Source organism: Arvicanthis niloticus, chromosome 16 (assembly GCF_011762505.2).
Source record: "Arvicanthis niloticus isolate mArvNil1 chromosome 16, mArvNil1.pat.X, whole genome shotgun sequence".
Taxonomy (NCBI): Eukaryota; Metazoa; Chordata; class Mammalia; order Rodentia; family Muridae; genus Arvicanthis; species Arvicanthis niloticus.
This window is the reverse complement of record NC_047673.1, coordinates 55,977,048-55,991,489: the sequence shown is the minus strand read 5'-3', so window position 1 is coordinate 55,991,489 and position 14,442 is coordinate 55,977,048. Positions and strand designations below refer to the sequence as shown.

The 14,442-nt window shown below is 39.5% G+C and overlaps 1 protein-coding gene across 1 annotated transcript in view; it reads right to left on the bottom strand.

The window, feature by feature from the left end:
• Positions 1–13,937, bottom strand: part of Naf1 (nuclear assembly factor 1 ribonucleoprotein) — a 29,739-nt gene extending 15,802 nt beyond the window's left edge. Inside the window, exons 1-2 of the mRNA XM_034520925.1 lie at positions 13,494–13,937; positions 11,719–11,881 (exon numbers count right to left, since the gene is read on the bottom strand). Of these exons, the coding sequence (XP_034376816.1) occupies positions 11,719–11,881; positions 13,494–13,762 (432 nt within the window). The 5' untranslated portion in view covers positions 13,763–13,937. The remainder of the gene's footprint in view (positions 1–11,718; positions 11,882–13,493) is intronic.
• Between the last annotated feature and the right edge of the window lie 505 nt (positions 13,938–14,442).

Below are 14,442 nucleotides of genomic sequence, written 5' to 3'. Positions count from 1 at the left end.
GCTGTCACTCGCCTGTGCTCCTTTCAAATACATTCACCATGCAGACACAGGCTTTACCTAGCTCGACACTTTTTACTCTACTGAAATATCCTTGCTACACACTACCAATCTCCTTTACAGCCTGTGTATTATCCTAGACCAAAACATAAATATCTACCCAATCATAGTTTATACCTAATGTCTTGTAGAGGTGTAGCATAATCTAACAGAGTAATCATAAAATGTATTTATCTGCTCTCTAAACATCTTTGACATGTTTTTACATGACTTTCTTTGTGTGACTCTTGTAAGCAGACCTCCTATATTGTCCTACACTGTATCAATTCACACTTCTTATATCATGCCTCTACTGAGAAGTAAACTTAAAATCTCTGCCAGTTGATACAGAATAAGATAGTATCTTGCTTTCAAACATCTTTGATTTACACTTGACTGATAAGCAAGACTACATATTTCTTGGTGATCTGTGTGTGTTCATGAACCACAATGTAATTTATGCAGTCTTCTTCTGGAGGGTTTATCTTTTCCTGGCTGTTCTGAGAACTGTGGACTTTGAAGGCTATTTTCCTTGTTTCATATATGCAGCAAATCTGCACCCTTGACCCTCGCTGGTCGGGCACACATCTGACACTACTTTGAGTTGCTCAAACACCCACTGGCACTGTCTCCACTTCTCTAGTTTCAGGAGTCAGTATTTGCTTATTTGGTCCATTCATTATGCTATCCTTGTATAAAAGTAGAGCATAAATTGGCTTTATCTTTACCTAAAATACTACCTGGCAATCCTCACAGACTATAATCTTCCAGATGGACATGAACAGCAGACTTATTAAATATACTTATCCTTGCACGGTTCTACCAAAATCTCAGTTTAGCTCCACTGCCCTGTGACACCAGCAGTATATTAACAACTATGGCTCTCATCTACTCAGGACGAGCTAACTCCCTATCAACTCCATCAATATTTTCCCCAATGGTATTTTTTTCTAATTGTTCTTACATGTTTATGTTACTAGGTAAACTTCAGAATTGTCATATTACTATTGCTAGTATTGACTGAGATTACGGTAAGGTTTTGATACCTACATTAGCACTTAGGCTGGTTATAAGCTACTTTAACATAAATTTCTAGTATTTAGCCCCACACACCCCTTCCTGAGTCCACCCCCATGAGCTCAGTTCTCTCCTTCCTCCATGTTCTTTTGAGGCAGGATCTCACTACACAGCTCTGGTTGGCGGGAACTCAACGCAGGCAGACCAGGTTGGCCTCAAACACAGAAATCCACCAACCTCTGCTTCCCAAGTGTGTGTACATCACTCTGCCCAGCTTTGTCTGATTCTTTACAGGAATGTAACTGGCATGCTCTTTGCAATATTAGTGCTTTATGTTTTCAGATTCTTTAGTGTCAAGTAAGTATAATAGTGGGCATGATACCTAATTCTAAGAATGTTGTGTTAATAATTACATACTGATTTGTATTTTATGTTAAAAATATATATATATAACTATTCCTCTGAGGTTAATCAAAAGAAGCCCAGTGAGTTTCACTGTCTTTTCATCACTTATTATTAACACAATTTTTTTGTAGGTTAAGCTTCCTCAGTGTACAGTGTGAAGTCCTAATATTCTTCTAAGAAATCCTTTTAGGAGAAGAAAATAAAATATACTTAGACTGTTTCTACAGCAAATGCTCAGTGTTGTCAGATGGGAGTCTAGTAAGCCAATCATCACCTTATTTCAATCATTATAACTATGAAAAGTTCAAACTAAAAGTGTGCAGGACATCTGATTTCATGGAAAAATAAATTCAGGGAAAAATTAAAGACTGGGATTTGTGGTTGTCACTATACTTACAATGTCAGTTGAGTAATCTTGAGGAGACTGAAACATGAGAATGTGTATTTCCTCAGCATTAAATTAAAGGAATTAAATTTACCTTTATTCACTCATTAATTCGCGCGTGCGCGTGCATGTGTAAACCAGGGGTTGACATAAGTATCTCTATCATTCTCACTTTGGTTTTTGAGACAGGTATCTTTGCTAAGCCTGAAGCTCACTGTTACCCAAGCTGGTGTGCAAGCTTCAGACCTGTAGTCACACCCTCCCTCCCCAGTGATGGAGTGGCAGACACATGCCACAACACCCTTTACAGCAGAGCACCTACCTATAAAGTGCCATAAACAAAGTCTCTATTCTAAGTACTCTACAGAACACAGAGCATACACAATCAACTAAATATTGTACACAAAAGTGCAAGAGATAAGTAATGAAACTAGCACCACACAATTCCAATTTGACCTTATTACAGAGTGTGCCTTGACAAGTCAGCTAAATCAAGCTGTACAACAAAGTTATGTCCAGAATGACAGATGCTTTTCAGACAAAAATCAATGGAAAATAGATGTTTATTTTCTTCAAATAAAGAGGCTAGGAGAGAGAAAAGAGAAAGAAAATATTTCAAGTTCTATCAGCTAGAAATCATCTAAGTCATATCCTTTCCTTGGAAATTACTGGCAGATCAAGGAAGCAGACTTTTAAAGGTTTGCAAGGGATAGGTCTCTGGAAAACTTCCAAGTGACGTTCTTTGGATCACCATGTCCAACAGGGTGTTAATACGGCCTTGTCTTGATGTCTGTACGGCAAGGGTTACCATCTCTTCCTAACTACTAAGTCCAAAGAGCTCAGGAACAAAGCTAGTTACTCTTTACATGATGACTCTCTTTTCCTCCTTCAACTCATGCTAACATTCTATGCATTTTTCTTCACATCCCTAATGAGAAAATAAACCCAGTAACTAGGACCTAGTCAGCGTGGCACCCAGCACAATGACTAGAACATTCATTATATATCTATTAAATAGACTGATCCATGCTACCACTCTAAGCTAATCAAAGATCTCAGAAGTCAATGTTCACTTTAGTCAGAGGAAAAATCAGAAAATGAAAATATAATTTAATATACAACCCTCAAGGAAGGAAAAACACCTGAACCCAACCACCTCAAAATAAAATAAAGCTTCCTAAGAAAACTTACTGCCAAGAATGATGCATAGATACCTCTAGCCACAGCTGCAAGCATTGCCACAATTAGGTTAACACTAGCTTCCCCGATAGCACAACAAATGTTCTGGTCAGACAATATGTAAATCTCCTCAGAGGCATATTATTTTGTAGGTGGTAAAAGGGTATACATGTGACAAGAAATAAACACACAAACAGCAATAGGAAAAAACAGCTGTAATACATACAGATGGGTGTTTTGATTCCAATCAGAATTTACAGAATTGGAAGAGGATCTTTAAATTATCTAATGCAGAGCTAATGAGAGAGACATGGGAAAGACCCTAACCATCAAGTAATAAACAAAACCCAGGATGCTGAGAAAAACAAGGTACTCATCTGCAGATTAGAAAATTTAAATGGGCTGAGACTGCCCTACATCTAACTGTAAACAATCTCTTTCATTTTTACATACCCATATAGGAAGAAACTACACTGGTTAAGTTTAAAGCTAACTCATTAAATTAAATTAAAAGAGCCAGTCTCAAGTCAGACCATCCTTAAATATTCTTATCACTGCACATAAACCTTACTGCATAACCTCACTGCACAGTCTCACGAAGAGAGACTATCACAGACACATACACAGGCACTAACACTCATCTACTTCCAGTCTGGGACACAGTTAAAACTGTAAAATTACATAACCCTATTACTGAAACACCTTAATGCTAACCTAAATAGTCTACTTGGGAAATGAAGATGTGTAATTAATCTATACTTTAGTTCCCAAAATTAAAATGAAATTAAAAATTTGTTTTAAATGTACATGATCTACAACTGAATACAAATACTTATGCTGTCATTTATCTAAAACAAGTATTATAAAATGTCCTCTATTTTAAAATCCAAAAACAATAAAAACGTTTTCTCAACAGTCCTTATTTTTGTATTTGATAATAGAATATGTAAGGATTGACACTGTCAGTTCAAAAGGCTACCTGAACATAAAATATACCAGACACTTTTGGTAAAGAAATGACTAAAATTCAATATACTAAATAAATTCAAGTCATTTATTTTCTACACACTCCACAGCTAAGTCAAAGGTCTTCCTGAGACAAACCTGACAAAAATACAATTTTAGAAAACGTATATTCAACAGATTCTCCATCATGACAAAATAATCCACTATTATTCAAAACCTAAATATAAGTAACTTAGTGGCTAGACACTGTGTTATTAATCTTATCAGTTCCTTCCTACTTCACAAGTTCTCAGCAAAGTCTCTTCCCGCTATTAGTTTTATTCCATTAATAATGCAGAAAACTGAGCAAAATGTCTTGGTACATACATCTAACAATACAATTTACAACATGCTGAAGAATCATCACCAAAAAGGCAGTATAATGAATATGGAAACCACATACAGATAAAAACAAAATTACTATGATTTTCTAATAAATTACTCATAAGCAAGTCATAAAATCACGAGACCCAGTAATGATGTGATGGTGCCTCCCCTGACTACTAGCACTCAGAAGGCAGAGACAATGGCTCTCTTATGAGTCCTAGCCCAGCATGATCTACATTGAGAGTTACAGGCTAGCCAGAGCTAAACAGTAAGACTGCCCATAGCAAAGCAAAGCAAACCAACCAAACAAGAAGACCCTAAAAATACTTCTGAAATACTCATGAAATATTTGTTGTAAGAATATTATATTCTGATTCTGTAAACAACCTGTGAAGTATACAAGGTTTTCTGTTCAACAAAATACTCAAATGAGTAACACACAACATTCAAAACAAATCCTACTAAAAACAAAACTTCCAGCACAAAAATTTAAGGAGCTACTGTGCCACAAGTAGGCCCCTTAGGAGATGATGTTCATCCACTAAAATGGCTTTGACTTCTCTAGCTCTTTTTTTGAAAGTTTACTATTGAAAAACAAAAAGGAAAAAAAAGGTGATTTGATGATCTAAGGTAAAATTATCTAAAGAATCTTACAAGTGTTTTTACTCATGAAAATGGAGTAAGAATAACAGAGTGTTCTGGGAAAAAGAAGTAAAACTCCCTTCTGGTACTAATTTGGGCAGAGCTGAGAAAAGTGGGAAAAGTGGAATAAATTATCTGCCGCTTTTCTCTTATTACCCAAGAAGAATGCATGCCAATTACCTGATGCTATTAGGTGAGCCTTCACTTTTCAGATATGCTTGAAAAGTAGGATCCAATCTCTGGAGTACTGAGAGCCATGACTCAATTTTTATTTTTCCTATTATCTGGTAAAACATATTGAAAAAAAGGAATTGATTAGGTCTGTACAATTTGTGGCATCTATGACCATATTTAATATCTCATTCATAATTTTTCAACTTCTCTAGGAGAAGCGTCACAGATTTCTGTAGAACTCAGCCATCTGTGTACTGACTGCATCATTAGTGCCCTTATTAATTACTGTTAAATGATACTGAACAGTCTCAGGCCAGCCAATAAATAGTTACACCTAAAAATGTCAATCATTCTTTGAAATGCCTTTTTTTTTTTTCTTTTCCAATGAGTATGTTTTCATCCTGTTTTTCCCTGTCAAATGACTGTCAACAAAATCAAAGAGTGGGCATGGTGGTACACACCTTTAATCTCAGGGAGAAGCAGAAAATCTGAAAGTTCTAGGCCAGCTGGTCTATGTAGAGTTTGAGGCCAGTCAGAGCTACAAACTGAGGCCTGTCTCAGAAACAGATAGCAAACAAACAAAAGCAAAACGCAAAAACAAACTCAAAAAACCTCTGCAAAAGACTCAAAACTCAACTATAAAATTGAATTAAAATTATACTTCAGTATTAAAAATCTTAAAACAACAATCTCTAAACTTATCTCTTGTTACCTGAGACTGTACATTTCATTTAAGATCTTAGCTAAAACTAAGGGAAAAGGTACCGTGACTGCCATGGATCACGTATCTAATAAAGGTTTAAAACAAAAGTTCCATTGAGAACTACTAACATCAGCTGTGTGGATGATTCTGTGACATCCTAGTGACTGAGATATAATTCTCACAGGACAGAGTCACTGTGGCTGGTGCAAGTTCACATGTTCTTCTCCAAGTCTGCGCAGCACTGGTGCCCCCTAGCACTGCAAGGCAAGTTGTCTTCTTTCTATAGGTCCTACTGCTCACCTCTGAAGTTGTCACTAATTCTGTTACTCATCCAACTTACATGTATCCTCACACTGCAGCTAGACAAAGGTACTTATAAAGTCTGTCATGGAAAGTAAGAACATGGAATGCTTCTGTCATTATAACCACATGTATGTACATACTGGAAATGTAAGGATGCTCTAGTGCATAAAAACCTTCATTTGAAGCTTAACAAAGCATTCATTTTACTGTCTTGAATAACTATGTGTGGTGCTAGAGCCTGGGACCCTGTGGCTGTTAAAGCAGGTGCTTTATCACAGCTACATCTCCAGCATGCTGCACATGGGCTTTATGGACTCATCTGCACTGTCAAAGACAAATTCTTCCTTAAAAAAAATGTTGACTACTGCATAACATCAAATACTAATGAAAAATCATCTTCCTGAGTCTATAAAACACTGCTAAATATCAGGCAGTGTGACAAGTTTCATCAGTATCCAAGTTAGATTATAGTAAATTCCAAAACTACCCAGTATCATTAAAATTTAAAGAAGCATTTCCCTATATTTAGGGATAAGCTAAATAATAAATACGTCAGACCCTGAAAAACACATAGTAATGATTAGTGTAAAACACAGTGCAATTTCTCAGGAGTTGAGACATCAGGCAGGAGTGAATAGTTCAGTACAACTTCTAACCACCTGAAGTGGCCCAGGTACTACTTTCCTTCATGTGAAGATGTGTTTAGACATGCCTGCATGCATGATTTAGCAAAATCAGGTGAATGCTTGTCCTCAACCTAAATACAAAGTACATTACCTAAAAATAAATTAATAAAGGCAATCTTGATGAGAAGTTAAATTTCTCATCAACTGCTGACCAGCATGTCACATTCCCTTGGTCATGCTGTACTATATGCATACATACACTGACCAGCATGTCACATTCCCTTGGTCATGCTGTACTATATGCATACATACACATGATTATCCCTACTGAATCTTACCCATAAGCACTGAAGTCACAATTTTCAGATAAGAAAATAGGCAACAATGTATAAAATTTATTTGTAGTTCATAGCTTGAAACATTGCCATCCCTAATGTTTTTAATAATTTACATTTTAAATTATATTTCATTTGTTTGAATAAAGAGGTAAGAGCAGAATCTAATTTTCTATGTCAGTGACACACAATCTGCTATGGGGCTTAACCTGACTCCAAGGCTGAGATGCCTATGCTGCTTTGCATTTGAGCAGGTTCTACAGCAACCTCTCAGCACTCTAAGGTTTACACTGAAGAAATGCAATGAGTCAAATCACACATCAGAGCCTGGAACTGTGACATTATCAAGAGGGCCAACTGGGATTCTTTTTTCAGTTACTCTATGGCTCACACTAAGGACGCTCAACCTACAGCCAGATCACTGAGTCCTAGTTTTCAAACAATAGCAAAGACTTAAGGAAGCAGAGGCAGCATTCTTTCTTGAAAGGAGACTGAAAGGAAGTAGAGAGAATCTTCTGCACAAGTGAGGAGATGACTCCTCGGAGATAAAAACACTTTAAAAGCAGATAGGACATAAAATTGCAGTAAACTGGGCATGTCTGGGATCCAGACATCCCTAGGACCTGCACAAACTGAAAGCTGCCATTAACTGTTTAAACATTTAGCAAAAACAACTCATTTTCTTCCAAATTTTACTAGATATGAAATTAATAGACTGCTTATATCCAGCTGCTCCACACTAAGACATGCTAACACTGCCTAAGAGTTCAAGTAACCCACCTAAGGTCTTAACAAAATAGCCTATAGCATATACTTGTGGCAAGGAGGGAACACTTCCCAGAATAATGAATTGCTACTTATTAAACAAACAAAAACAAAACCTAATATTTTGACTCAAAATAAAAGAAACAAAACATTAGCCAATTAGCAAGAAAATGTCATTTTTAGAGCCAGGAATAGAGAAGTCCATAAAGCTAGAATGAAAAAGTTCAGTCTAAAGATAAGCACAGGAAGCCAGTATGGAAAGACATGGCTTCCATTGGAGATGGAAGAATACCCAAGAGGCACAGAAACAATGACCTAATAGCTGCCTTAGTTCCCACGGCTTTCCAACCCAAGTTCACAAAAAATCTTTCTGTTCTCTTTGTTAAGTCGTCTTCCCATAGCAGTGACTCCAACCTTAGCTTAGCATCACAAGGGCTCAGTATCCCTTACTTGTCAGAAAACCATCCCAATAACCCAATACCCACCCTCCTCCAAATAATATACATTAGCAGCTGCCTGTTGCTACTATGTGGGTTCTTCTTTCTTCCACCTATCAAACCTCCTAATACTAGATAAGAGAGGAAAAAAGAGAAGAAAGGTAAAGATCTCTGAATGAAGTCAGGGGTCGGAAAGGGTGCAATGTTATATTTAGATTGCTTCCTGGTGACGAGGGACCTGAGTTCTTTGGGGCAAGTTTGATTTTCACTGTCAGGATATTTGATTTCTTCTTGTTGTTTCTTCTTAACACACAACAACAAACAACCCAGTCCGCCTCTAGAGGCTCTAGCATTTCTGACAAGTCCCCAGAATTTCAAATGTCACACAATTGCAGAAATTATCTACAGCTGGCAAAAGCATGTCCCTCTGCCCCCGCCAGAGCAAAGGGCAAATCACAGCCAACTGTTATGGAGAATCTGAAGCAGCCCCATATCCCACACCTGGGATTAAAATGAAAACACATTATTATAACTATTTCTGTGTTGTATTTTTTTAAGAAACCAAAACTCCAAAACTGTCACTCCACACACTCACACTCCTCTTCTGCCAAGTGGCTCACAGGCACTCCCACTGTCACTAGGAGCCCACTTTCTCCAGCATCCACTTTCCCACATTCTTACCTCCTACAGACAGGCCCACACAAACCAAGGCTCATGTCCAAGCAAACTCAATTCATTCCACTGACTCCACTATTCATTCAAGGCTGTGTAACCAAGTGTACTTAGCTGATTTAATCCCTCATAAAAATGCTTATTGGTGGACAAACTGCCACCCCTACAGAACAACAGAGGCAGAGCAGGAAGGACACTGAAGTCATACTATCTTTGTAATTCAGCTTTCTCTAATTTTTTTTAGTTTTTTTCCCAAGATGCTCTCCTGTCTTGAATTTGTTGAATCCTTTGAGAGTTGTTTCCATTACCTCTAGCAACAAAACTATGTTTTCCTTCCTAATACTATTAATATAAATATGTTAACATCCAATCAAGAATCCATTCATTTTAAAATTAAAAATTTCCTGGGTATGATGTAAGTATACCTTTAATCTGAGAACTCCGTAAGCAGAGACAGGCAGATCTCTGAGTTTGAGGTCAGCCTGGTCTACACAATAAATTCCAGGACAGCCAAGGCTATGTAGATAAACCCTGTGTCAAAATCCTAAATAAATAGAGGCAGTAAATAAGGGCTGAAGAGACGGTTAAGAGCATTGGGTGCTCTTCCAGAGGATCTGGATTCAATTCCCAGCACCCACATGGCAGCTCACACAGACATACATGTAGGCAAAACACCAATGAACATAAACCATAAGTAAATTATATACTAAAAGCATCTAGCTAAAAACTGTAAGTGCCTGTCTTAGAGTTTCATTGTTGTGACAGGACAACACAACCCAATTCTTATTATAAAAGAGAACATTTAATTTAGGCTGGCTTGCAGAGGTACAGAGGCCAATTATCATCATGGCTCAAAGCATGGCAGTGTGAGCCAAGAATTCTACATCTTGATCTAAAGGCAGACAGGAGGAAACTTTGTTCTGCATTGGGTATAGTTTGAGCTTATATATGAGACCTGAAAGCCCACATCCAAAGTGACACACTTCCTCCAACATGGCCACACCTGCTCCAATATTGCAGTCCATACCCCTAACAATGCACTCCCTATGGACCAAGTATTCAAAGGCATGAATCTATGCAGGCCGTTCCTAATCAGACTACCACAGTGCCTCTTAGGTCTTTCCCAAAAGATCTCTTAGAAATGGCAGAAAAAGAAACACACTAGTCACTGTTCTAAGTTCTAAAAGATAACAATGTACTTAAATTTCAAAGGACTCCCAATGTTAAAAATTCAGACTCAATAAGGCAAATTAAACCACATAGCTAAATCTCCTATTTGTTGGTTTTATAACCTGAGAACTTCTGAAAGGTCATCAGGACATAGGTAAAATAGACACCAGGCTTCCTTGTACTTTGAGAAAACTACTTGCTTATGAGTCTTTGTTTGCCAGAATCCATCATGAACTACTAACACATAAACCATGGCATACTAATCCATAAGCCTACAATGTCAAGCCTAAGTAAAACAAAAATCTTTACTATGGGCAATAAGGAATATTGATAGAATCCAGCCAAGAACTATACAGCCTTCAGTTTTCATATTAAACTAGTCACCAATTTAGTCTTTTACACCAATTACAGGTTATGATTACCAAACTTTTAAAAAGCATTGATAATAACTTAAGTACACAGACTAGACCAAATACAAGCAATTTAGCCTGGACTCTAGTTTCTGAGACTGTCCTCTGGAACTGTAGATTGTAACCAAATTTGTTATCCTTTTTCGAAGGCAGATTTACATGCTGTAAGATAAAATAACCGCACAGAAAGTTATGCCAACCACCTCAATGAGGTGCCGCTATAACTTGTTTCCCAATTGTGACTTTTAAAAATAATGAATGTAAGGTTTCAAGTGACTAGGTAACCTAAAAAGCTTAAAACACATTTAATAAACATGGTGAATTCTGCATTCTAATTCTCCAAATGGAATTAATTTCAAAGGTTTCAATTACGTTAGAAGAAACTTTCTGACTTCTGGACCAAGAGCAGAAACAAACAAAAAAAGAAATGCCATGAACTACAAAATCACCATGTCAATCACCATGACAAAAAGCAAGCCAGAGAGAAAGGACTTATACTTCCATATCACTGTTCATCACTGAAGGAAATCAGGACAGGAACTCACATAGGGCAGGAACCTGGATGCAGGAGCAGAAGTAGAAGCCATAGAGGGGTGCTGCTTTCTGGCTTGCTTTCCTTGGCTTGCTCTGCCTACTTTCTTATAAAACCCAGAACCACATGCCCAAGGATTGCACCACCCACAAAGGACTGGGTTCTCCCAACTGACCACTAATTGAGAAAATGCCTTATAGCTGGGTCTCATGGAGGAGTTTCCTCAACTAAGACTCCTTCCTCTCTGATGACTCTAGCTTGTGTTACGTTGACACAAAAGCCGCCAGTAGAGTATTTTCCACATTGTCTTGTTAGTGCGAGAGAATGAACACAGACCCTTGGGTTTTTCATGATGCTAGTGGTCCAAAACTGACTGTCCTGTGTCCAGCCTCGAAAGTATTCTACAGATTTTAAAACAAAGAAGTCACCAAAGTGAAGTCAATGCATCAGCATGACTATCAGTTAAGTATGGAGTGTCAGGGTTAGAAGCAGGCTCTCTATAGACTCTTGTAGAAGACTGCCAAAGCCCAGCAGAGGTAGATGCAAAAAGCCAAGGAGGCACTAAGTTTATGGAACAATCAATGTAAGTACTTACATTAAGAAGCAATTCATCTTTTGTTTTAAGAGGAAAATTCTTACTTTCTTTCTCAACTTGGACATCCTCCTCTCCATCTGACAACACAGGAGGAAGTGATACGCAGGAGGAAGACGAAGACGACGATGAAGAGGAGGAGCTTGAGCTATCTGAATCCGTTTCACTGTAGAGGAAAAGTTGAGAACTTGGTCAAGTACTATCATAATTAAAATAAAATCTTGCTTCAGTAGGAAACATTTCAAACTGACTTGTGGGTGGGATATTACTTTATTGTTTGTTTTGGTTTTTTAAGACAAGGTTTCTTGTGTAACCATGGCTGTCCTGGAACTCCCTTTATGGGTCAGGCTGGCCTCCAACTCAGAGAGATCTGCCTGCCTCTGCCTCCCAAGCGCTAGAATTAAGATGTGCACCACAACACCAGGTTATTTTGTTCATTTTTAATTCCTTGACTTAAAGCAAGAACAGAGCTCATTAGGAGGGAAGGTTGTGAGAAGGACAGAGTTAACACTGGGATGAAGAATAATTGTGGGAAGAGGCCACAAATGTCATTGGCTATAACTATTAAAGACATAAAACCTGGACCCTCTCTGGGCCAACAGTGCCCTGTTATAAATCTCTACAAATATAAGCAGATGACAATCAGTGACTAATGATAAGTCTAGGCCAAGCACCTGTCTGATTCACTTATGGATAAAACCACTTAACTCAATTGAGGTTCTTCTCACCTTGGAATTCTTCAAAGTCGCCATGGTGACCGCTTAACTCTGAAAACTTCTTAGGCTTGACTCAACCAGGACCCTAACCTTCAGCTCATTTTATGTGCTATTTTTAAGTGTTTTACCTAGTCACTCTTTTTTCTCCACCCATCTCTTCACACCTTCTCTAATAGAAACCATTCTCCCTTGCCTCTCTTAGTGGTTCCTCAAAGTGCCCCGTCTCCTCATCATGAGTCCATCTTGTCCACCCGCTCAAAAGAAACCCCCGCTCACCTCATGCTTACTCAAACATCTGTAGTTTGATAACCTTCTATATTCTGGGTCTTCTTCCACAAACAATACACAGGGGAAATGTCTGTGTAAAGCACAGAGCCCCCAAAACCAAGAAACTGGTTTGCAAATTTCACAGAATCCTGTTCCCTATGAAGATTCTACAGATTAACATTAACTGTCAAGAAGCAACTTTAAGAGAAAAGTGGTGGATTGCTGCACCACCCTGCACTTGGAGGGTGTAGACAGGAGAACCAGTTCAACGTCTGCCTCCCAGGCTACACGATCAGTAGTCTGGGCTACACGAGATCCTTGCTGGGAAAGGGGGTGAATGAACTTTGAAACGTAAATCATCCTTTTCCTGACCCTCAACTCCTAAGGTTTGAAAAAAAAAAAAAAGCAGACTCGATGAAAAAAGTAGCAATCTGAACTGAAACAAAAATCCAGAAGTTCTAACCCTGAAGTACATGTTAATCTGAGTTCCTATGATAATAACAGAGCAAAGTAATTTTACAAATAAGCTACAAACGTCGAGCTTTCTACACTGTAAACAGATTACTACCTTCACTTGTAACTTTGCGGACTATCAAGTTTGGAAAGGAAGAGGGAACTCCTACAAGTGAGCTGGGACCGTGGGAAAGCACTGCGGCGAGATCGGGGTACCAGCTCCCAGAGAGCACGTGCACAAGAGCATCAGCGGCGCCGCCCCGCAGAGCGCGGGCGCGCTCACCACTACCTAGGCCCCGTGTCCCCCCGGCCCGTGTCCCCCGGCTGCCGCATGCACTCGACCTGTCCGAATCCGAGTCCGATGAGTCCGAATCCTGCAGCAAGGTTGGCGGCTCCGCGGCAGCGTCCGGCCCGGTGACGCAGGTCTCGCTCGGCGGCGGTGGGTTTCCGCCCGCATCCGAGCTCGGAGCCGGCGGCGGCTGCACCCCGGCCGGCCCGGCCCGCTCCTCCGGCTCAGCGTCCCGGCGCTCCTCAGGTGGCGGCGATGCTGCCGACTCCAGGCCGCCGAACTTGAGCGTCTGCAGCTGCGCAGCGGCCTCCACCACCTCCATGACGCCGCACGGGCCGCAGACTTGCTCCGGCTTCTTCTCGGAAGACGCGCTCGCCTCCCCGGCCGCACGAAAACTCGCGCGTCTCTCAGGTAACCGCACGCGGAGGGACCTGAAAACACGCCCCCGGCGTCGTTCAAGGGACTTCCGGGAGAGCGGGTGACGTCATCGACGAGACACTGGGTCCCAGGGATAGGAGGATTCGAAGTACCGTGGAAACCTGACTTCCGCGCGGTCCTAAGGCCGTCGAGTTCACTACTTTTAATGAATTGTGTTTCTCACTAAAGCTAGGGCTTCCAGGCATGATGGGAATGAAGGGATGATTATAGTACGAGTTTCTGTACATGAGAATCTTGAGTCAGGACGTCTTGAAAAGACACTTTTAGTAATTTCTCTTGAAAGTTAAATGAAGATAAAAAGCACATTTACATTCTCACCGTAAAAGAAAAAAAAAAACAAAAACTTTTTTTTCCCCAGTATATTGAAAAGGCAACAGATGCGAAGGATTTTACTGATGATGTTATAACAATGCTATATCATAGTGGATGCTGTTTCATAGGAAGGGTGGAGTGACTCTAAAATGTAGCGTTTTAATCTGGACATCTTTTAGTCAGATTGTAAGGCACTCAAGCACAAAGTTCTTAAGACTTGGGGAGAAAAGGCAGGTGTTGCTGCACGCCTTT